The sequence below is a fragment of the Neopelma chrysocephalum genome, unplaced genomic scaffold, assembly GCF_003984885.1.
Source record: "Neopelma chrysocephalum unplaced genomic scaffold, ASM398488v2 Primary Assembly neopelma1_60, whole genome shotgun sequence".
Lineage (NCBI taxonomy): Eukaryota > Metazoa > Chordata > Aves > Passeriformes > Pipridae > Neopelma > Neopelma chrysocephalum.
Window position 1 is genome coordinate 14,991,404 of NW_020897715.1, and position 23,909 is coordinate 15,015,312.

Genomic DNA, 23,909 nt, shown 5'->3' on the forward strand with positions numbered 1-23,909 from the left:
ACAAGGTGTGGTTTTTAATGACAACTTTAAAAGCAGACACAGTACTATGGTTAGATTCACCACTTAGTCACACTAAAAAGGAATAGAGATCTCCAAAAGAAAGAATGATGCAGAAAGAAATTATTTCATATGTCAAGTGAGCACCATGAATTTCAAGTGGTACACTTTCAGCAAATTTCAAAAGGCTACACTACCACCTCATGGGCTTCCAGTTTCAGTTTCCCAAGCACCAGCTTCAGATGGACCAACACAAGGCAGGGGCAAGCTAACTCACATGAAGCCCAGTCCTTCTTCCATCAGTATGTGTACAAATCATAGAGTGGTTTGGGTTGGAAGGGACCTTCAAGATCATCTAGGTCCAACTCCCCCACCACGGACAGAGACACTATCCACTAGACCAGGTTCCTCAAAGCCCCATCCAATCCAGCCTTGAACACTTTCAGGGATGAGGCACCCACAACTTCTCCAGGTAGCCTGTTCCATTGTCAGCCCACTTGCACAGTGACGAACTTCTTCCTAACATCTAATCTAAACCTCTTCTCCTTCAGTTTAAAGCCATTCCCCTTTGTCCTATTGCCTCTGTAAAAAGTCCCTCTCCAGCTCTATTGCAGCCCCCTTTAGGTACTGGTAAGTTGCTTTAGGGTCTCCCTAAAGCCTTCTCTTCTCCAGGTTGAACAGCCACAACTCTCTCAGCCTGTCTTCATAGCAGAGTTGCTCCAGTTCCTAATCACCTTCACCACCCTCTTCGGGACTCACTCCAACAGGTTCTTCTTATGTCGGTGGCCCCAAGCCTGGCAGAACTCCAGGTGAGGTCTTATGAGGGCAGAGTAGAGGGAAAGAATCCCCTCCCATGACCTGCTGTCCATGCTGCTTTTGATGCAACCAAGGATACGTTTGGCTTTCTGGGCTGGAAGCACACGTTGCTGGGTCATGTCAAGCTTCTCATTCACCAGCACCCCCGAGTCCTTCTCTGCAGGACTGTTCTCAAACCATTCGCTGTCCAGCCTGTATTTGTGCTTGGGGTTGCCCTGACCCAGGTACAGGACCTTGCTGTTGGCTCTATCATGAGGTTCGTACAGGCCCACCTCAAGCCTGGCAAGGTCCCTCTGGACGGCATCAGTTACCTCCAGCGTGACAACCACACCACACAGTTTAGTGTTGTCAGCAAACATGCTGAGGATGCACTGAATCCCACCATCCCTGCCACCAAAGACATTAAACAGTGCTGGTCCCAATACCGAGCCCTGAAGAATGCCACTTGTCACTGGTCTCCACTTGGACATCAAGCCGCTGACTGCAACTTTTTGAGTGAGACCATCCAGCCACAAATATGATGGACAGTGGCTTAACCACCTTCTTCGTCAGCTCCCTCAAGACCTGTGGATGCATTTCATCAGGTCCCATGGACTTGTGAACCTAAATTTAGGAACATTATCGATTCAATTACTCCCTTTGCTGACTGGGACAAGATAGCTCAGAATTTAAGCCCACCCTAGCATTAAATATCACAATCAATAATCTTAGGAATATGTTGCAACGAGGTCTTGATTCATGAACAGCTGCAGCTTAAACTCATCGGACAGAAGTAGCCTTCCACACGCAGCTGCCCACTCCACCCCTTCTCCTCCCAGCTGCTGCTGTCCCTGCAGCCAGGATACCTGGGGGGCTCCAATATCAGACACCGCCTGATACACCAGCTTGCCAGCCAAAGCACAGAACTTCACAGGAATCGAGTTCAACACATAGGTTGCAAACTGTGCTGCTTCCAGAGCTGATCCACAACCACACTGAAGTTTTTTTACAGCAGGAGCAGCAAGTGCATCAGCCATCCCATTCGCCACTGCCCGCAATTCCTCTCATTTCAACTCTCAAGCACCCACTCACTGGTCTCACTGTCAGGGGCTACTACAGAGTTGATGTGAGACCAGCAAGTTCTCAGGAAAGGAAAAACAAAAAGCTGTAGTTCAGAACTTGGGCAGTAGCAACACTGCCACTGGATAAGAGAGGGGTAGCTTTGGGAGCATCCTGGCTTTCACTTTGCATCCAGAATAAAAGAAGAACTTGCACATAACCCTGTAACAAGTAAACAGAAGAGAACTCATAAAAACAAGGAACTGAGGGAACAAAGATGACTTGATCAGACTAATCATCTTTGATTGATGACCACATCATCCAACAGTTTGTCAGCAGCCATTAACCTCACAAAGAAGGCTCAAAAAAGCTTCATTCCTAGTCACCTGGGACTCTAAAACCTGAAGATACGGACATTCAACCTCTCTTTACTGAACTTAAAAGTTGTTTTCAAAAATGCATTTGTAGAACATGAGATTCAATGCAAATCAATCACAAATTATGTCAGAAAGCGTTTCCTACACCACCTACCACCTTTTCAGTGGATTACACATTCTTTTGCGTTTAACATACAGTACTAAGGAGATTCTCATAAACTAATTCATTAAAACATCCACTGTTAATAATAAGCAAGTTGCAAAACCTTTCACTGACCTTGCCATATACTTCCCACTACAAGACCTTATTTTCCACAGTTTAAGGAGGTCTTCCACTGAACACATCATGCAGAACAGACACGCTGTGGGGATGACCTGGAGCTGAGTAATGATCCTGCTCCTCTACTCAGTCCCAGTGAGGCCATATCTGGAGTGCTGTGTCCAGGTCTGGGCTCCTGAGTACAAGAGAGACATGGAGCTCCTGAAGCAGGTCCAGCAGAGGGTTACAAAGATGGTTAAGGGATGGAGCATCTCTTTTAGAAGGAACAGCTGAAGGAGCTGGGCCTGTTCAGCCTCAAGAAGGGACGTCTGAGAGGGGACCTCATAAATGTCTCTAAGTATCTGGAGGGAGGGTGCCAAGAGGATGGTGCCAGGCTCTTCTTGGTGGTGCCAAGCAATGGGACAAGAGGCAACAGGCAGAAACTGATGCACAGGAAGTTCCTCCTGAACATGAGGAAGAACTTCTTCACTGTGCAGGTGACTGAGCACTGGTACGGATTGTCCAGAGAGGGTGTGGAGTCTCCCTCACTGGAGATATTCAAGAAAAATCTGGAAGCAATCCTGTGCCATATGCTCTAGGATGACCTTGCTTGAGCAGGGAGGTTGGACCAGATGACCCACTGTGTTCCCTTCCAACTGTAACCCATTTTGTGATTCTGTGAACCTTGCGCCACTCCTGACCAGTGAAAATTTCTTTCCCACATTTTCTTGAAATCAAATGCTATACAAAGGGTGCTGAGACCCTTTTCCGTTCAAAATCACAACAGTATGAAATAAGGAAGATTATTGCCTGCTGAAGATGTGGTACTGCCTGCCTTGCTTATGGAAGTAAAGCAGTATCACTCCCTATACAGTCTGCACACAAGGTTAGGTTAAGACACAATCACCATATTTTGAGCTATATTTATGTTCAGGATAATTCAAATAAATTTTAAAGGTGAATCAATTAAAACTTTCTACAGCTGAATTCAGAAGGGTCTCAGAAATATTTATCTTTCTAAATTTCATTATCTACTCAAGAAGTCACCTACAGAACTACTACCTGCAAGCAGATCCATGCAGATGAGCCAGTAGGACAGGATGCCACAGCTCGGTGCTCCACCAGGAAAGCACTTTCTACTACCACCTGCACAGAGCGTTGTGCTTTTGCTCTGGGTACAGGCTGTTCCCACTAGCAAGGCAGACTCTTTCCAAGAGATATTCATCAGGTTAAATCCAAATAAGAGTCCTTGCACTGTTTATCCATCCTGCTAATTGATGGCCTTCATGCTGCCACAGAAATTGTTCAATGAATACCCTGACTCTGTTATGCCTTCAACACTCCAGGCAACCCTCAACATGCCCTAGTTTTTCTATGTCTCATACTACTTTCCTGTCCTACTAGATCTGTTAGCCCCACATGAAAGTAGATAACCTTTATGCCTGTTAAGCAGTTACAGAAACAGACTCATTGCCTACCAGGAAATCCAGTATACTACCTGCAAACAATGTCCTTTTTTGCCCTTTCCAAGTTATGTTGACATAGTTAAAAAAAAAAAAAAAAGAAGTGTGCATTGTACCAAGTTCTTGAGTATTTGCTCTGGCTCTTCAAACACGGACTCCAATCATCTGCTGTGGTTTCCAGCACACTGGGGGAAGAGCATTTGTACTTCATAGGTTCTCATGCTGCTGCTTTTGCAGGTATTTAAATGACAAATAGAAAGTGTTAATAAACCCAGTATAATCACAGAAGCTCAGGTCTCAGACAGGCAATTCTAGTACAGGTTACTACGATGTTGCACTAACAGAAGAATTTAACCTAGAAAGATTATAATACCAATTTTTTAAAAACTACAGAGCTCCTAATGTTATTGCCCCAACTAAAAATTATCAGCTCTTACCACCTTCAAATTTTGTAACTCAGAATTGCTCACTATTTATAAAGTATGTTCAGCAGAGCACCACAAAGAAAAAAGTGTTTATCCTTATTCTTAAAAATTCTTCAGAAATCTGTGCTCACTTTAGATCTCCAGCTCTACATCCTGTTACTCCCTGTCAGACTTCATCTGAAATGGGCTTACAAAGTTGCTCAACATGAGAAAACAATGCAAGTTGATCCATGCAAGACACTGAATTAAATCCTCCTAATGTTCCCTAGCCCATGCATTACCTTTTGGAGCAGAAAAATGCAAAGTCCTCATTTTCACACTTGCACACTTACTACTAATTCCCATGTTAGTAAGCAACACATCTGTGTAATGTTTCCTCTATTACTGAACAGCAAACCTGAACTTTCCCACTAAAGTGCCCACAGGCAACATCAACATTCACTATGAACTTCCACTTAAAAAAGGGGGGGGGGGGGGGAAGAGAAGAAGGGAAAAAATCTTATTCTGTCTACTTGCAGCAGATCAATGCAACTCGTGGGCAGCACAGCAAGAAATATGCATGTCCCACCACAACATCCAGATAAGTTCCACTGTCCCATTTCATGGACTAAGTAGACTGCAACAAATTATTTCATTTATAATCAATCAACATGCTTGCACTGTTATACTCATCTGGTATAAATGAAATGCCTGTTTTCAAGCCCAAAAAACTTGGTACAACCTTTATGACTCGTGGCTGGTGTGATTAAAGTAAGATGAATACAAAAGGGCCTGCAAACTCAGTCTGATAAGCAGATCCTTGGACAAACCTCTGAATGAAGAAACATAAGTGGATGAATCTTTAAAAGACGTTAAGTTACATATTCTGTCTTCATCATTTGATAAGGTTGGGGGGGGAACAAGGAGGAAAATACACTCTAGCTTTCTGTGACAGAGTGCTTTTTGAATTAAAAAAAACCAAACCAAACAGATCCAGCTGTTGTTTTCCATATGCAGTCAATGATTCAGACTGGACGTTTGTATTTTGACTAGTTAGCTCAGAACCGAAGCAGTTTAATCACCATGGCTGGGCTTTCAAAGGAACAGCACAAACGAAGAAGTGAAATGAGCACCTTTGTTGGACCTGTAACAATTAGACCTGTCTTTAAATCTTAGAATAACTACAGAACATAGATGCAGATGCATATAGTCTGGTTATTTGCATCATGACACATATTAAGAGCCTCCATTACTCATCCCAGTTCACTATATTAGGCACTACATAAACAAAAACCCACCCTGAAGAGAGCTGACTGCATTCTCCTTAGTTAAAAGTTTGTAACATATATTTAAAAATATGATAAACATCACACCTCACATTTCACCCTAAAGAAGACTGAGTCCCTTCCTTGCTCCTGGCCGAAAAAACATTGCAAATGCATGACGACCACTTTTTTGACATTACTTGTTATATTTTAAAACAAGTATCAACACAGCACCAAAGCATCAAGGACTGTAATTAGAATTTTCCTTAATGGAATAAGTTTCTCATTACCTTTCCATAAACATTCCTTATTTTGGATTATTACATTATACAACTCTTAGAAAGCCACTCAAATTAAAATCAGATTTGGTTTTATTTCCTGCAGTAGATCATACAGGACAGTCTAGGTCATCCAACAAAACCTCAGTCTACGTTATCCTTTAAATTTAATCTTCGCACTCTATGCCAAATTTCACTGCATAATGCAGACAGAAGATGTGATGGAAAAAAACAAAGTGGAACAAAAAGCCAAAACAGGCTTTCCTCAAAAACATGCAAAGTAAAGTAGCAGAAAAGTAATTCCTTGCACCATGTAGGCTAAAAATAATCTTGTTGGTCACAAACATCTCACCTCCTCAGTCATCCCAGGGACCAGGAAGTATCTAAGTCACAGGAAAAACCGGCAGCGTTGCTAATTCTAGAATATGCCCCTGTCTCTGCACTTTAGATGCTTGACAAAATGTTTAAAAGAGCTTCCTTTTATTACTTTCCCATGTCTTGGTACTACTTTTCCAAGAAGCAATGGGCAGTGCACATACTGCCTTCAGCACAAAAGAAAACTATCATCAATTACATGGCTCTCAAAGTTTTGAATACCTCCCAGAAAGGACCATGCTATTTGGTTATAAAATGTCAGGTCTACCCAAGAAAACAACTGAAGAACAAAAATTATTCCCATTTTCACATTTACTTAAACCTTCCTCATTTTGTTTGCTGAATTTGAGTTACCCCTCCTCAAGGAAGAGTCATAAATTTAAAAAAAAAGCCAGCTCAATTACAAGGTTTTAAACAAAACCAAAAAGGGCTGAACTACAAGATAGTGCCGGAGGGCACAGCACAGCTGTCTTGGTGACATACGAATGAAAAGATCTCTTTGCTTCAGGAAGCCTCTGTTGAGCAGCAGGTGGATCTCTTCTGTCCTTTCTGTGACTAGCATTTCATCAGTTATCCCTTCTTTCCCCTCAAGTGTATAGCTGTGGCAGCAGAATATTTGAATAACAAACACTGAGTTCAGAAAGGACACAGAGTTTGCTACCGCCTGGTTTAGCAGCCATATATTTTAAAGACAAAAAAATCTGTGTTCCCTGGCAAAAACTGAAGACAAATTATTTGACAATATATTCCAATCACGCTCTAAGAATGGCACATTACACCAAAGATAATTTAACCAAGCAAGAATGAGGTAAGCAGTGAGAGCCACAGGTATGTAATGTTGCTAGATGTAAAAACTGTTTATGCTAAATCTTCCATAGTCAGGCAGGCCATCTCATGCTGTGAGACTTGCAAAAGAGAATACACAACGGTACAACAAAGAGCCTTGAAGTAACTGCATGCACCAGATATCCAAGTAGTCTCAAAAAGCACCATTTTTATCCCATCAAGCAGCAGTTACTCTTCTATTTATACTCTACACAATACTCTTTTCTCTAACTGGGAGACAGGAGTAGAAAGTCCTCCTGAGACACCCTTTCCACCCAATATCCTCTTTAATATCCAAGCTCTATACAGCAGCTGCATTACCTAGCTCCCAAGATGTGCCTACTCTCTGCCTGTTCATCTCAGCTACAACTACAAGATATGAAAAAAAATAAATCTAGCCTAGGACTTACATACAACCTCACGCATGGTGTACCATTAAATCCCTGAGCTTCAGAAGGACTTCAGGAATTTTACTGTGACTTTTTTTAAATGACCAAGTTCAGGCTGCATTTACAAAACAAAGAGCTGTCCTCGATTCTCCACTTCTATCTAGTTGCACACTTAGAAAGTCCACTCCATTGCCACACTAAGAGTGTCAGCCATTAAATATTTTTAAATAAGAACAAGTAAAACCAAATCTGCTCCACCAGCCTGTAATCTGCCAGTCTCAGGAGATGCAAAGGTATATGGTCTCCACGGTAATGGTAATGGAAAACTGTTAAGCTTTTACCTTCATTACATATTACACAGACCTACAAATCCATGCCATAAACAAGACTCCCTCTAAGTAGAAGGTGTGACCTAGAAGAAAAACTCTGATTTACAAATGTAAAATAAAGAGGTTACCCCTACTGCATGCAGAACTACTGGTTTTGTATGCCAGTCCTTCTCAGGCACTTAGAGGCAGCATAGTTAAAAAGTTAAAGGAAATTATCTTTTAAATTGGAACTTAATTTGACCACTATCAGGAATTCTGCAACATGTTCAAGTACACTCTCAGAGTTACAGTATGTGGTCAGTATGTGACAGAATTACAACTATTTTATATGCTTTAAACTACACACTTCCACACCTTAAAGCGTTTGGAATTCTTTGAAACTGTAATCTCCACTTTGAATGTCATTATTTCAGATAGCATCCATTTAACCCCTATCTCAAAAAACAGTCCCCAGATAACTTAGGAATATATATATACATATATACATATATTTCTAAATTTTATTAGAGCAGCTATATGACTTATCTGGACCAGTAGGGGAAAAAGACTTTTTATTAATTTAAGGTATCTTACAGTTCTTTTTGTTGGTCAGTAGATTCACACAGGACAGGTTTAATTAACAGTCTCAAGTTATATACTAGAAACGAACAAGAAGAGAGAAAACTGACAAAACACATATTTTGTTTTAAAATCCTGTCTTTGTTCCTAGTCCAGGGAATACCACAGAAAAACTCATGGAAAAAGAAAAGCTCAAAATCCAAATAAATGCACCACTTGAACTGTGACATGTATCCATACAAAGGCCTCACACTAACATCCACGGGGTAAGGGCAAAAAAACCCTCCAGAGCTCTTTTGACTCCTTCCTTTTCAAAGAACACATCCTTATGGTATATTTCCTTACTAATATGTAAGAAACATGTTTCTACACACACACAGAGCCACGTCTCCAGATGAGGAGCACTTCCTCTTCCCTAGGCCAACTGCAGCTGCATGATGCTGCATTCCCTGGACATTAATTTTCAGTTCAACTCCCCAGCTAATAATGAGAGAATTGAAATCAATGCCCTTAGCACAAACTCCACTTCATCTCCACGTGCCCAACTAAAGACCGATTTTGCACTAAGAGCTATTACACATTCAATTCAGTTGTCAGATTTGAAAACATCTGCAGGCACAGCCATAACTACAAATAATTTTATTTATATAGACTTTAAAATAATATAAAGTGGAAAAAATGCTTCTTAATGCTCTTAGATCTCTTCTAGGGCACAGAAGTATGTCCAGGGAGGTTTCAGCTGACACAATGAACAGTACAGTGCTTTCTTCACAGACTGCCAAAAGCAAGGGTAAACAGATTTTTTTACTCATTATGAAAACTCAAGTGTTTGAGAAAATTGGAAAATGAAATTAAATACAAGGTTGTGAGTGAGAACTCAGATATCTACCCAGACTTTTCAGTGTGCTATGAACAGAGAGGCACTGCAACTGCAATTACAGCCCAATGACAGAATTGGCTCCAATAAGCATTCAGGAGACAGCCAGATCAAGTCCTGCTGTAAGAAAAGCTATTATCTTGGTAAGTGTCTCTGATAATCGGTTAAGATAAGCTGGACCAGAGCTACAAATCTGGCCATTGTACAAGAGTTAAAGCACAGACTAGAAAAAGACTCCCTGAAACTGAACATAGCCCTCCAGCTGTTTAAAAAAAGGAAAAACATCCTGAACACATGCCCAGGCATCTGCCATTCTGGAAATCCTATCTGATAGCCCTAGTCTTTAAGAGGGGCTGCATACCCTCAGATGACAACAGCTAGGAGGAGAAGGACAGTTTTGACCAGGCTCAATCATCTTTCTACTGATAGTGTTACAGAAGTTCACAATATTTGCTAATCACTGGGAAATATTTTCAGCCTTCCATTCCTACTTGTGATACAAACACAAGCCATCTCATTAGCCAGAAGACAGATCTGTTGTTCTGGGTGCTCTTTCTAGCTATTTAACAATAAAATTAAGGCATCCTTTAAACAGTGACACCTCCATGATGGTCTTATGAATGGTGGTTCACTATTCCTCAGATCTTTAAGGGAGCTATGATGTGCAAGCCCTCAAAGACTTAAAAGAAAGGTGCTTAAATGTTATTAGTTCTCATTCCCATGTCTTTCCTTTGTGACTTTTTATCCCATGGGTGCTTCCAACTCAACTGAGATAGGGTAAATAAAAACATTCTTTTGAGAGAAGGTCTTACATATTAATGTTTGAATATTCAATGATCCTTAGGTGAAGATATGAGAGAAGTCAGCTAGCTCACACAGAGATTAAATTAACAAAGGAAGTGCAATCCTTAGTTCAGAGGAAACCTGTGCAGATGACAAGAGGTCACAGTGAAAGATAATCACAAATACATCAGAGGAAATCCAACCTCCACATTATATTCAAGACTTTAAATGCTGACATAAGATGAAGATAGCCTTCATTCTAAACCACTGTGATAACTTTCAATTCCTTCCCTAGAAAGTAGTGAAGTAGGAAGGAAAATGAGGCTCAGGGGTGATGTTATCACTTTCTACAACTACCTGAAAGGAGGTTGCAGCAAAGCGGGGGTCAGTCTGGGGGTCAGTCTTGTCTCCCAGGCAACTAGTGACAGGATGAGAGGACAGAGCCTCAGGCTTCACAAGGGGAAGTTCAGGCTGGACATCAGGAGGAATTTCTTCATGGAATGGCTTGTTAAACATTGGAATGGACTGCCTAGGGAGGTGGTGGAGTCACCACCCCTGAAGGTGTTCAAGAAAAAGCTGGATGTGGCACTTAGTGACATGGTGCAGTCAACAAGGTGGTGATCAGTCCAAGGTTGGACTCAATCTTGGAGGTCTTTCTGTGACTTCACTAGACTGTGTGCTTGGAAGGGTCTACAACTCAGGCACATACAAAGGAAGTCAAGAGTTCTATGAGATATCCAGCAGTAACAATGGCTTCTCTTCAAATGAACATTTAACATTCTCATGACAAAGCTACAATCATAGGAAAATGGATTTGCTAAAACATTAAAAAGCAAGATGATTCACACATCCTGTCTGAACTTGGCAAAGGGAAACCAAACCTGCACAGAAGAGATAGATGCCATTTCCCTTAAAGCTTTACAACTGGGTTCCCCAACCCATATCAACAGGCTGGGTGTCAAACTCCTGTCTGTCAGTCTATAGACATGATTATCTATAGCCCAAGGTTACAGACAGCAAAATAAGACTTGTTTTAACTCTTCTTTCAATCAGATTGCTAGGTACACGCCTCCTCAAAACAGGAGCTGATCGCTACACTAACAATGACCTTAACAGACTGAAGCTCCCTGAAAATGGAACTGTTTTTCAATACTATGCTATTATCTGCTGTATCTTAACCAGCCATGGATAACCAAGAGCCAAAGTCAGCCAAGAGTGGAAATAATTAAATGCAATTTGAAGTCAGATTCTCACAATGGCCTATTAACCACTGACTTTCTCAGTGCAAAAGATATCTACTATTAATCAACAAGTTCATTTTTTAAACATGCATGTTTACAGAATGACACCTCCAACCAGAAGCAGAGACATACAACCTACTAAAAAAACTGGGTCTACTTTAGATTGTTGAATGCTTTAAACAGAAAAGTCTCTTGAAAAGTTACCAGAACTTAAAAACCTAAACATCTAGTCATTTTTCAACAGGAATTCTTCCTTGTGGTTTTACATTTTTCATGGGAGCTGCTACAAACAAAGTTGCTGTAATTAAGTGAACACAAACAGTGGATATGGGCTACTTTGAAAAAGAATCTTTTTATACTTAGCAGCCTGATATATCCGAGGCAGGAACTGAAGGAAAGCTGTTGCTCTTTCAGAAACATTTCAAACAGCTCACAAAAGTACACACGCCCAGCAGAGAAAGAAAGAAACCAGAACGTCAACACAGACTTACTTTTCCACCCTGCTGCTTTATTGGGTTTTAAGGCTCAAATTAACACTAAGACTTTATATATTAAAAATGAAACAAAGAAACAACAAACATTCTAATAGTCACAACACCTATTTCTTCCATAAATACAAACAGGAAAGAGCACTTTGGCCTCAGCTTTACCAATGCAGAGCTTCATGTTTATGGACTATGAGAGCTCTAGTTTGACATCCTCTCACACTCCAGATGATCTGCCTATTTAAATAATTCAGACAACTAAGCCAAAGGCACATACAGTTGGATTGCTTAACCTAGGCAGTCCCTGAATGATTTGACAGACTGGACGGCATGAATGGTTCCCATTACAGAATTTGGCTTTCTCTTGCTGCACACTTCATGTCTGTGTGAGCCATTAACAAGAAATGTGATGCCCAATCTAGACTGTTTGAAAAGGTGCAGGAGTAGTATGAACTCTCTTCATCATTTAGATTTCAACAGCCTAGCACTAAAGCAGAAACATCAAGTACTGCAATTCCAATATGGAGAATTTAACTATTTATTCTCAGTCAGCTGTGAAATATTTCTAGCAATTCACAAATTCATTCCAATAGGAATTCTTAAAAATGTTAATGGAATGACAGAAATAACAAAAAATAGTTATTTATGTTAACATGCCTGTTTGTTTATTATTAGTTTTTGCAGGATTAGACAGCAACATGACTGACTCTTAATCTGAAGAATATTCCAATGAACATGCCAAAAAAGGCAATGCAAGAAAATTTATGCTACCAGTATTTTCTTTTCAAGCATCACAATTAGGCTGTGTCACTTAAGGGCCTGCACAGACACATGGATGAAAATAATTGAAAATGCTATGACTCATTTAACTGCACCTATCGATGCTTTGCATGAGAACCTATTATTATGTGTCTGTGGGATAGAAGCAGAAACACAGATCTATGAAAGCTGAATCACGGTCTTTTGGAAATTCTGGCATTTGAAAGGATTTTGGCCCGAAAAGCTTGTGAATAGCTGGCCTTACACTATTTGTCAGAGAAACATCTCTCACCCCCTGCAAAACAAACAAACAAAACCACAAAAAACCCACACCCAAAAATATGACCCTCCATAACAACTAGAGACAAATTCAGTTGTTCACAGACTAATGACAAAACAGCACATAGCTTGTGAACTACTCATTCAAGTATCAGGTAATTGCCCAAAATTACATTACTTAATTCCTCATGCTTGATACAGAGAACTAGCTTAATAGCTTAATGAAGGTAGAGATGAAAACTAAAATTAAGCATAAGTCTCTAGATTTATTTATTCCCTTCAACCATTTACCACTATCCCTAGTATACCAATACTACTGCTCTACATTACACTGAACTCTAGACATGCACATTTTAAGATCCAGAGCAATTCAGAGACCCTGTTTAAAACAGAGCCATGCAGGAACTGCAGTGCCAAACTGAAGAACCACTGAACTGTAACAAGGGAGTAGAAAGAAGTAGGAACATGGCAAACTATCATCACAGAAACTATAAGGTTCAACTATTCAGCAAAGATTTTACACTCAACTTCTTTCTGGTACGGACCAATGCTGCTTCCACTTGAGCAGAGGCTGATCAGAAACTTGACATAGTAATGGAAAAAGAAAAAAAAAGGCAACCCCCCTCTGGTAATTCCAGCTTTCAAGCTAGCTTTAAACCTGGACAAAAGTATCTCAGCTTCCTGACAGAGATCTAAAATTGGCAACTGTGGTGCATTTTCCAGATCGACACAATAACCTCCCTCCACATTCACAAAATGCAGAAAGAGCCTAGAAGTTACACTCTCTAGGGATTTCCTAAAGCTTTTGAATCACACCCTTTAAGTTTCAAGATTTCCTACTGGTTTTTTTCTAAAAACATTTTTTTAAAGAGCTAAATCACGACAAAGGAATTATACTGCACGTACCAAGACAAATACAACAGGAGAGATAAGCATAGAGATAAGCAGGCACCAGCTAGAAGCTGCAGCTGAAAGTTTTAGTCATGATTCAGATTTCAGGAAGCAACTTTCATACATCACTTTCCTCTTCCTGCTTTCTCCACCACTGGAATCAGTGCAGACAGGTATTTCTAAAGTGCCCCCTCTCTTCCTCTGAAATTGATAAAGTTCATTTAAATCAAACAAGCTACTGTCACCTTTGGCTTTCTACAGTAGGGTTGGGTTTCTTCCCCTCAATCATTGCTGAAGCAGAGGTGTGCATTACCGAGAAGGAAGTGGCAAATTTCTTAAGGAACTCCACTGACCAGGCCTTGGATCTGGACTTGGGCAGCCAAGCAGGGATGGCAACAGCCCAGTCAAGCGACACATCACAGCTCAGCTCTCTGAACACAAGAGCTGGTCTGCTCCTACACTGCAATCAAACCGTGCAGCCAACAGACATTAAAAGTTCCTGTTTAACTGGTGAACTATCTGGTCCAGTATTTACTACCTACAACAGACATTCCCAAAAAGTAGCATACCCTGAAGTAATTGTACGCTATTCTTGATATAAGATACATGTGTCTAGCTTCCAAATCTCTCCAGGAAGAGGCTTTCATTCAGCCTGCAGGAATTTACATCTCCTGCCAACAGAACACACACTTCCAGCTCAGAATGTGAAAAAAATGGGAGGACTAAACTGATGAATGACAGGAAAAACTAGGGAGCTGAGACCAAAGGTAGATGGTGCTGTTCAGTTGGGACACAAGTTTGGGATAAGAATATGAAAAATCGCATAACTTGGGTACTGCTGCAGATGTGACCCATGCCAATTATGAAGTTTAAAAAAGTACTTTTAAATAAATTCTATCTGTGAATCTACACATGGACTTAACCATTAATTACACCTTCTTTAGGGGTGTTAAAGCCCCCAGGTATTGGATATTCTCAGCTTGTATCATCAAATGTACACTATTAGTTCAGAGTCCAAACTGCAAACACCCTACTTAGCTTTTCAGTTCAGCTGCTTTGCTTTAACAAAAAGTGGGCTAGTATTCAAGAGATGTGATTTTTTTCAAATCACTTAAAAACACACTCCAAAATAAAAGGATATATAGTCAGATAACAAAATGTCACCAAACCAACTACAAAAATCCTACACGTTATTCCAGATGCCCAACAGAGATTCATTAAAAAATAATTACGATGTTCCAAACTATTAATATCTGGTCAGGAACTAAAATGCTCAGCCAAGTTTTCATTTTGACACACTACGCAACCCCAGAGTTATGAGACTAAAAAAATCAAAGATTCTGGTCCAAAGTACCAGCTGACATCTACGAAGCACAACATGGTACAGGAAATATCCTGGCCCTGCCCCTAGACCTAGGCAATGGGAAGAAACCAAAAACCATGGCGAAGTCTAGAGCTTCTGTTTTTCCTTTTCTGTTTTACCTCTTCCATTCTTCTAAAATAACACGCTCTTACATCATATTGCATGCTTCCCAAGTACTAACTACCTTTAACCCATAATACAGTCCAGAAATAACTCAGATGTAGGAACAATATAAGAACTTTACATGCCTTTCTCAGTTAGAAGTACATAATGCTGCATGATTACATTAATTTAAATATATCTTTTATCTTCCATTTTATATCTAATGCATCTGTGATATGCTGAAGCCTATGGTGATAACAGCATTAAATTTCAAGACTCAAGGAAAAGGCATACACCAGTTCCTTCAAAACACTTCAAAAGAATGATTTTGCTACCAAACAGGACACAAATTACAAATACTACCAGTGAAGCCAGCTCTGCATGAAGTCTTACTGTAAACTCAAGAAATATTAAAACCAGTACCTTTGCTATCATGCACTGCTTGCACAAGTTGATCTGCAGGCCACTTGATTATAAGGGAAAGCAGTCAAGGACATCAAGTACCAAGCAGAGGACTAAGAGCAGTGATGAATGGCTGATGGTCCTTAACTTTTATTTGGTTTAATATTACCAGATAAAAGTATTTCTCTCTGGAAGGCTACTTGTTTAGAATGAAGAATCACTAGTCTATTAAAACCAGCCAAGACAGAACACATTCATAAATCAGATAATAAAGGGAAGTAACTTGTCTTCAGTCCAAACTGCCCTGGGCTCAGTATTTGTTATCTTCATACTTGGCCTTGGGAATTTCTGATTTACTCAAATACAGCCTTTCACTTTATAGGTGCAACAACTAAGAACAAAGCCCAAAGACTTCTGTTTCTTGAGCAATTTAATTAGTAATGACTGGAGAAGACAATGTAATGACAGTAAGAATAAGACAAGCTTTTCTCTGGTTTCCACACCTCACTGTCTGAAAAATCTGGTCTGCAACCTGGAAGCAGCATAATATCAAATCAGGATTTTTAGCTTCCTGCTTTGCGCTAATCCAAATTATCATAACAACAGTGACTCACTGATTTTCAAGTTAAACTATATCATTTTATCATAAACCATCCATTTAATCTTTAGTCCTAAAAAATTTTTATGTGCATTTATGTGCTCCAATGACAATACATTAAGAAAATCAAAAACACTGCCATCAAAGACATGGAAAATGAGATAACATTCATGAAAATATGAAACTTATGCATAGGCTCACCTTAAATCTTTTATCCTGCAGGACTTTCTTAATGGCCACGAGCTCTCCCGAATCACAGAGTTTGGCTTGATACACAACACCAAAAGATCCATTTCCAATCACCTTGGTGTCTGTGTAGCTAACTTCTTGTGGTCGGTCCGGACCTTGTCCCGGAGTTGCCACTACTGTAGTCACCTTGCTGCCATCTTTGTCTCCTGGGAAGCAAGAGATATACAGATAATCAGAACACATGCCTAAGCAGGATGACCAACAAGACTGAAACAGAAGAGGGTAAGACAAAGATTTAAATCAGCATGTGTATTTTAATCCCATAGAGAAAAACAGAAAACCCTGACAAAATGAAGAGGAAACACAGAGCATATTTTTTACCAAAATATATTAGTGGTGACAATTTTTCACGTAGATTATTGCTAACAAAAATTTCCTTTCCAGAAGCAAATAGCTGAGCAATAAAATGTGATGCACAAAGAAGTCAAGTACTTATTCCTACATCTGATTATAAAGTTAAGTGGTATTAAATTAAACAGTGTTGTTTGTATTACCAAAATGAAGCACTTTCCCATATTTTCCTATAACTGAAGAAACCAAACTGTCAGTATGGCTGTCAGAGCAGCACTCTGACCTTTACAGGCAACGAAAACCAGGAGCACGGGAAGTTTGTTACAAATCCACCTACAGATAAAGCTTCAGCTTGCACAGATTAGGAAGCATAACCTTTGTCAAACCTGGCTGTGTGCACCTGGAGCAAAATCCAGGCTGCATCACGTGGCACAGTCCTGCTCCTCCCTTCTTTCATGCCTGGACTTCCTTGCAAAGAAGGGAGGCACTTCCTGGGGCAGGGGGAGGAAGGGAGAGAAGGATGATGGTGGCAAGCACTTATGTGGCATCTCGACATGAAACAGAACATGGACAGAGATCCATGCTCAAGATGCAAGATGCCAGTGCAAGCTGCTCAGACGGATGTGCTTCAGTGCAGATGCAGAGGCTGTGGGTTTCAGCAGTCCACAGTCACATGCACTTTCCCAGTCACTTTCCTATCAAAAGACCAAGCCACTATTACCTACTCTCAGCCCCACTGTTATAACCAACAGTGCTTCACCTTGTTCAAAGCCTGATTTTGTGTGTAAGGGAACCAAAGCTTTAGGCATTTTATAAACACACTCTGGGCATTTATTGCCTTTCAATTATGATGGCTCAGGTTACAGAACTGAACAGGGCTTCAAGGAAAAACGGAATGTACTGTTCCACAGCAGTCACTCTGCAATTCTACAGCATCTGCACTCAAGAGATGCTTGTCACATCTGCTTATTAAGAAACCTTCCCTCCACAACCTTTCCCAGGTACTCTCTTCCAGACCTTCACTATTCATGCATTTAGAAAAATCTTTCCAAAAGGTAGCTCAATCTCTTTTAGTGCACTTTAGGTGAAACACTTCTTGTTCTGCTCCCAGAGGGCATGGAAAATGGTGCAGTTCCCCTCTGCTCTCTTTTCCTCATCCTCCCATCATCTCCTTCAAATATGTGAGGGGCTGTTGCAAAAAAGGTTATCATGATGAAGAAGTTATTTCTCTTTGGGAAAGCTCTCCCCTCACTCCTAAAAATCTCTCAGTTATGGTACCGAAAACCAGACTCTGCAAAGGGAGCTTATCTCAGCTCTACTCAGCATGCCAGTGACTTCTCGTGTCTGACTTACAACACACTTGTTTGTACAGCCCAGCACAACATTTGCAGCTTGTGCAATGCTGCAACCTCATGATCAGTTTGTGTACCAAACTCTCCTCTGCAGAACTGCTGCCTGTCCAATCCTCATCCACTTTCCACTTACACACCTGACTGTTCTTATCAAAGCCTAATATTCTGCATTTGTCCTGGCTGAACTGCATCCAAGGTTACTGCACACTCTTGCCAGCTTGTCACATCCTTCAAGCACAGTCACCATCAGGAGATCCATTTCATGATACTACATTAAGTTTAGCTAACAAATTGGTAAAAAACAGTGAATCCTGTGAGACTGCTTAAAGGTCCTGCAAAACCCCATGAAATATCTCATCGTATTTTTTTCTTGAACCTCCTGTTATGCTCAAACAAAATAATCAAATAATTTTGTATGACTTTCAGGGGAATTCCAGTAGTCCATTGCTTTTCTAGACTTCTCATGAGAAAATAAGTTTAAAAACTTCGGAGTCAAGGTACACACATCTATCTACTACTACTTCTTCTGTACATGAAAGATTCAGAAGAAAAGTAGGTTGGCTTGGCATCGTTTGCTCACAAAAAGCCCACATTAACTGCTACTCATCTTTTATGTTACCTTTTAGGTTCTTAGGAATTGTTTGCTTTTATGACTCCAACTGCTTCATCAAACAAACAAACAAATCAAAGATATATAAAGCAGATCAGTTCTAAGGATGCCAATAACTTACCAAGCAATACAGAGTAGGTACAGCCCTTCCCCAAAATAGTCATGAGAAGGTGAGATACAGAATATATATACAGATCTGAGACACAGATTTATATATTTAAAGAGAAAACAGCGTAGGGGATGGGAAGGAAAACCAGAGAGATGAATGTCTGCTTGTAAGGAGAGAGAGAAGCATAAATGGAAGCATACTAAAGCTGCATGGAAAATTCAGTCTCCCGTTTGACAACTGTTAAGAAATAAATGGAAGGAATCCAGGAAAAAAAAGAAACCCTTTTTTTGGTAAACAAGTTGAAAGTGTAACTCCCATAGCAGCCCTGCATTTTATTTGCCCAACTATTCTATGATTAGCATTCTAACTCAGCACATACAAATAGGTTGCATCTGTTTTACTGCAGCAATCCTCATCAAATAAAAGGTAATCCCCTAGCTTGTGGATTTTGGGTTTTTGGTTTGTTTTTTTCTGGAGGGGTCACTAGACCAGAATACTGAGACTACTGTTAAGGAGTTTTGTTATCCATTTTCCAAAATTCAAGACTAATGAAGTCTTAGAGGTAAAAATAATTGTCCCTGGCAACACTAGTTGAGATTTGAAGTACTTGGTATCAAGAGATCTGCTCTAAGGACCCTCTTCAGAGTTGCAACTCACTTAGGGGCCTCCTCTACCATAAAAGCAAACCCTGAATTTCAGGTCACTTCAAGTGTTTTGTCCCAGTGTGGAGCTGCAGCAATGTGGCCAAATTCTCCAGAGCTCAAATGAGAAGCCAGTTGGCTTTACACATTTTCCTTTAAGTCCACAGAAAAACAGCACCTAACCAGTTGAAATTGTCAGTGCTTTAAAGTGTAAGCATTGATACTTTCATCACTACACCAAGAATTACTGGGTCTCTTTACCAGAATGTTACAGAGCATTAAACCTCCTAGATGTTTCTCGCAGTTTCCTTCTTCCAATAAACAACAGCTTTTGCAAACCCATCCACAAAAGATACCATAAGGACCCTAATCTTTAAAGAATCCAGCCTGTTACAGTTTCAGTTATATTCCATTACAGAATAGTTGAACCTGAGGGACTGTAGGGGTAAAATTCACCTTGCTGCTTTGACAGCTTTTGTCTCCAAGAGTAAAACATCTCACTGCTTCTCTAAGTATACAAATAAAGTGTTTGTATCACAGCAGCATCCAGAGGCCCCAACACGGTTTTGCTACTCCTTGCACTGCACAGATCTATCTACTGTTCAGAAGACCATAAACAGTTCAGAATGGTAATCCCAGTTTTAATTGTCTGGACAGCAAGAGCTGACTTGTCAGCCAAACAGCATGTAAAGGAGTTCACTAAACAGCTTTCAGAAATGCTGGTTTTAGCCTCAGCATGATGGAAGATAGTAGAGAGGAAGCACCCCTGTCCAGAAATCTCCAGTACCCCAAATGACTCCCAACAGCAAACACCAAGAAGCATTACACCACAGCCAGCCTTAATGAGAAGCGTAGACAGCTCTTATCTCATCCCCTTCACCTCTTATTTCGTTTAGGACTGTCAGACTTAGTGTCCCCAGAGGATAAGCAGGCATTGTCAAACACAATACCCTCAACACCTTTGATTACAGGGTCTACAATAGAACTAGGACATTAAATTTAAAAACTACAGAAGGAAGGAAGGGCCAAACACCACAATACTAAATAGCTCTTACAGCACAGCTCACATCAAAAGAGTCACCAGCATTTGTCCAGAAGCTGCAGCTTTCTGGGGCCCACAGCAATATGACCTTGGCTTTACTGTAACAGAAAAGCAAATTCATGTGACTGTACAACCATCATCTAAGCCAGCCACCTTTGTAACACCCAGGGCAGAAGCACAAGTAAAAATAAATAGCTATCACACTGTAGTACACTTGCTTTTTCATTTGGTACATTTCATGCAAACTCTCAAAGTATTTCCTCACATGATATTAATGCTTAACCTCCATGATATGGTATTTGAGTTAGGGTTTTTTTTGATGAAGAGGTTATTCCACAAGTCTGATATGCAACTGAAAACAAAATCCAGACAATGCAATTTCCAAATGCTCTGATCTTTCTAGCTCGCTTTCTACCTTTAGCACATGATGACCACACAGGACAGACCAAGAGCATGAGGTAAAGTCAGTGATTTCAAAGCAGAGAACACTCAGCAGCTTGTGGGAAGAAAAGAACATACTCCACTTAAGAGACTACTGCTTGTCAGAGCATCAGTGCAAACTATAACTCTATTTTCCAATATCTTGGTAAAACTTTATAATGGCTCATGTCATCATTTTACCTAATGCCACGGGCCTCTTACACTTTTCAAGTTGATTCTTAATTCAATTTTGTAGACTCAAAAAAAGTTGCACGTATTCAATTCTGTCTGTTGGTTATAAAATACACAAACAAAAATTAATATGGATCAGTATTATTTTAATGAAATATTTGTATGTCTTGGGAACAAGAGGCATGCATCTCAAAAAAAAAATGGTGGCAGGTATTTTTGGTTTTATCCAGGTGAGATAAGGGATTCTGCTACCGGACAAGCATTTTGTTACAGAAATACCCCATCAGCTGCAGATTCCTACCGCTAGCTCAAAGCTGACAATTCTGTAAGTGTACTGCATGTATACTTTTTGCCTGTGCCTAAATGCAGCTGTCATTCAATAAAATTCACTTCAGCCCTCAGAGACCATGAAAGGCATCCTTTGCTATTGATCAGAACTTCCCACACACCTTTTAGTGAATGTGCCTGGAAAAAGTCCAAAATTATGTCTGCCCAACATCCCTTTACCTGTTTTGCTTCTGAGCAGTACAAACACACATTAATGCAGATATAACCAGATACCTAGGATTCTTTTTTTTCCTTTCACCTATCTATATATACATCCCCTCTTCCTCCTCCTCTGTATGTTTTACAGTCAAAGGGAAGAAACAATGCATTAGCAGGATGTTTACAGCAGCTTTATTCCTACTTCGAATGCAAACCTCAATCCTTTGTGCTGTCTACAAACTCCACCTTTTCCTTTCTTTTGACTTTACCTATCTCCTCTTGCTTTACTTCTCCTTGCTGGCATGCCCACAGGTCCCTCCATCAGATGCTATTTAGATTGTATGAAGTCCTAAAAGAAAACCTCACAGACCTGCAACAGACTCTCTACAATGCCGAAGGTCATGCAGCTGTCTGTCTCCACTTACCTCAAGTATCTTCACTCATCTGCTTCAAATCTCAGCGTCACCTCTCTATTAAGATATGGCTCAAGATTAAGTAACTATTCACTACTTCTCCCCTTCACCAACCTGTTTCATCTTAATTTGCTCAATGCTCAATACAGTGAACAAGTCACTTCCACAGAAACTCGACACTGCTGGATCCAGCCCCTGCCAATTGGATTAGGTGACAACCAGCAGCTGACACAACTACCTAGAAAGAAATGAGTGACCAGAAGTGGACAGAAGACTATCAGAACTGCATTGGCTCTCTTCAGTCACAGATAATTGAATGGCGAGAAGATCTAACTACTTTGTGAAGCAAATGTTTCAATAGAAAGCACAAGAAATGTTTTCTGCTAGGATCTGGTGCTGATCATCAGATACGGCTATGAAAATAAACTACCCAGCTTCTTACATATCTGTTCATGGCACATGAAGGAAGAAGGTCATCAGCTGCTTTGAAAGTCTTCTGTGTGGCCAACGTATGCTTGAGGAAAGACACTGTCAGCAGTAGAAATCACTACAAATTTTCTTTTTCTAATTATTTTTCCCACTACACTTTTCTAAACATTAGTTACAGAAGAGCTAATAATTAAGAGTCAGTACAGGGAAGAAAGTATAAAAATGGTATTTATGAACTGTTTTCCTAGATAGCTTCCTTTCTTCATCATAAATGCTACCTAGTGGAAGACAGTACAAAATAAAAATCCTAGAGTCATACAGAATCATAGAATGGTTTGGGTTGGAAGGGACCTTCAAGATAATCTAGGTCCAACCCCCCCAGCATCAGCAGGGAATCGTTCACTAGACCAAGTTGCTCAAAGCCCTTTCCAGCCCAGCCTTGAACACTTGCAGGGATGAGGCATCCTTAACTGCTCTAGGCAATCTGTTCCAAGGTCTCGCCAGCCTCACAGTAAAGAATTTCTGTATCTAATCTGAACCTTTCAGTTTGAAGCCATTCCCCCTTGTCCTATCACTACGTGCCCTTGTAAAAACTCCCTCTCCAGCTTTCTTGAAATGAACATTCATGGACCAAACCAGAAAAACTCAGGGAAGTGAAGAAAGGAGTCTTACAAAATACAACGTGGTTTGGTTTTTAAATTTACCCCAAACAAAAGGAGTCCTTAAAATTTCAAAAATAGTTCAGGTCAAACATTTAACAAAAACCTCTAAGTGTGCCAATCATCACACAGATAAGGCAGATGCATTCACTAAATATATATATATACACACACACTTGTTTTAGCACAGAAAATGTCATCTGACTTCTTGACTGTAACTGAATACCGCAATAAATGAGCGGCCATCAGACATTACTTGAGATCACAAGAATCTCATGATTTGTATCCAAGGATTTTGGAAGAGCTAGCTAAGGAGTCTGAGCAGTGATCTTTGAAAGGAATCAGAACACTCAGAGAACTTCAGCGATGGATGGGATGATTCATACGATCCTTTAAGTTTGACCACAATTTCAGCTTAAAGTACCACACCATTTACTTTGATAATGAATAAAGAAGCAGTAAGGTAGTTTCTAAAGATTGGATTGTTAGACTCCATATTGTTAAAGAGACTACAGGTTCATTTGAAAAAGTGAAGAGAAAAACATTGATGCAAAACCACTGTGACTTCTACAGGGTTTCTGACTTGCCATCACAACCCAAATTAATGAAGAAACAAATATAAAGAAAGTTGATTATTAATCAAATTATAATACACTAGCCCTTAAGTTTCAACATAATTAAGATCTAAAAATATAGTAGGAAGCCCCACCAGCATTTTTGTCCTCACACCTACTGCTTTTATCAATAACCTGAAAAAAAAGCTATGGAGTTCTCAGACACAAGATTTAGAGAGTTATGCACAGGGTAGAGTCAGTGAAAAAGCAGGTGGCCTCCCTTAGTAACCCAGGCACAAATTAAGTTAA

The 23,909-nt window shown here is 40.1% G+C and overlaps 1 protein-coding gene across 2 annotated transcripts in view; it reads right to left on the reverse strand.

Annotated features, from left to right (window-relative positions):
* Positions 1-23,909, reverse strand: part of GSK3B (glycogen synthase kinase 3 beta) — a 154,238-nt gene that overhangs the window by 80,445 nt on the left and 49,884 nt on the right. For both annotated transcript variants that reach the window (XM_027681239.1, XM_027681238.1), the window contains exon 2: positions 16,355-16,548. In XM_027681239.1, coding sequence (XP_027537040.1) covers positions 16,355-16,548 — 194 coding nt within the window. The remainder of the gene's footprint in view (positions 1-16,354; positions 16,549-23,909) is intronic.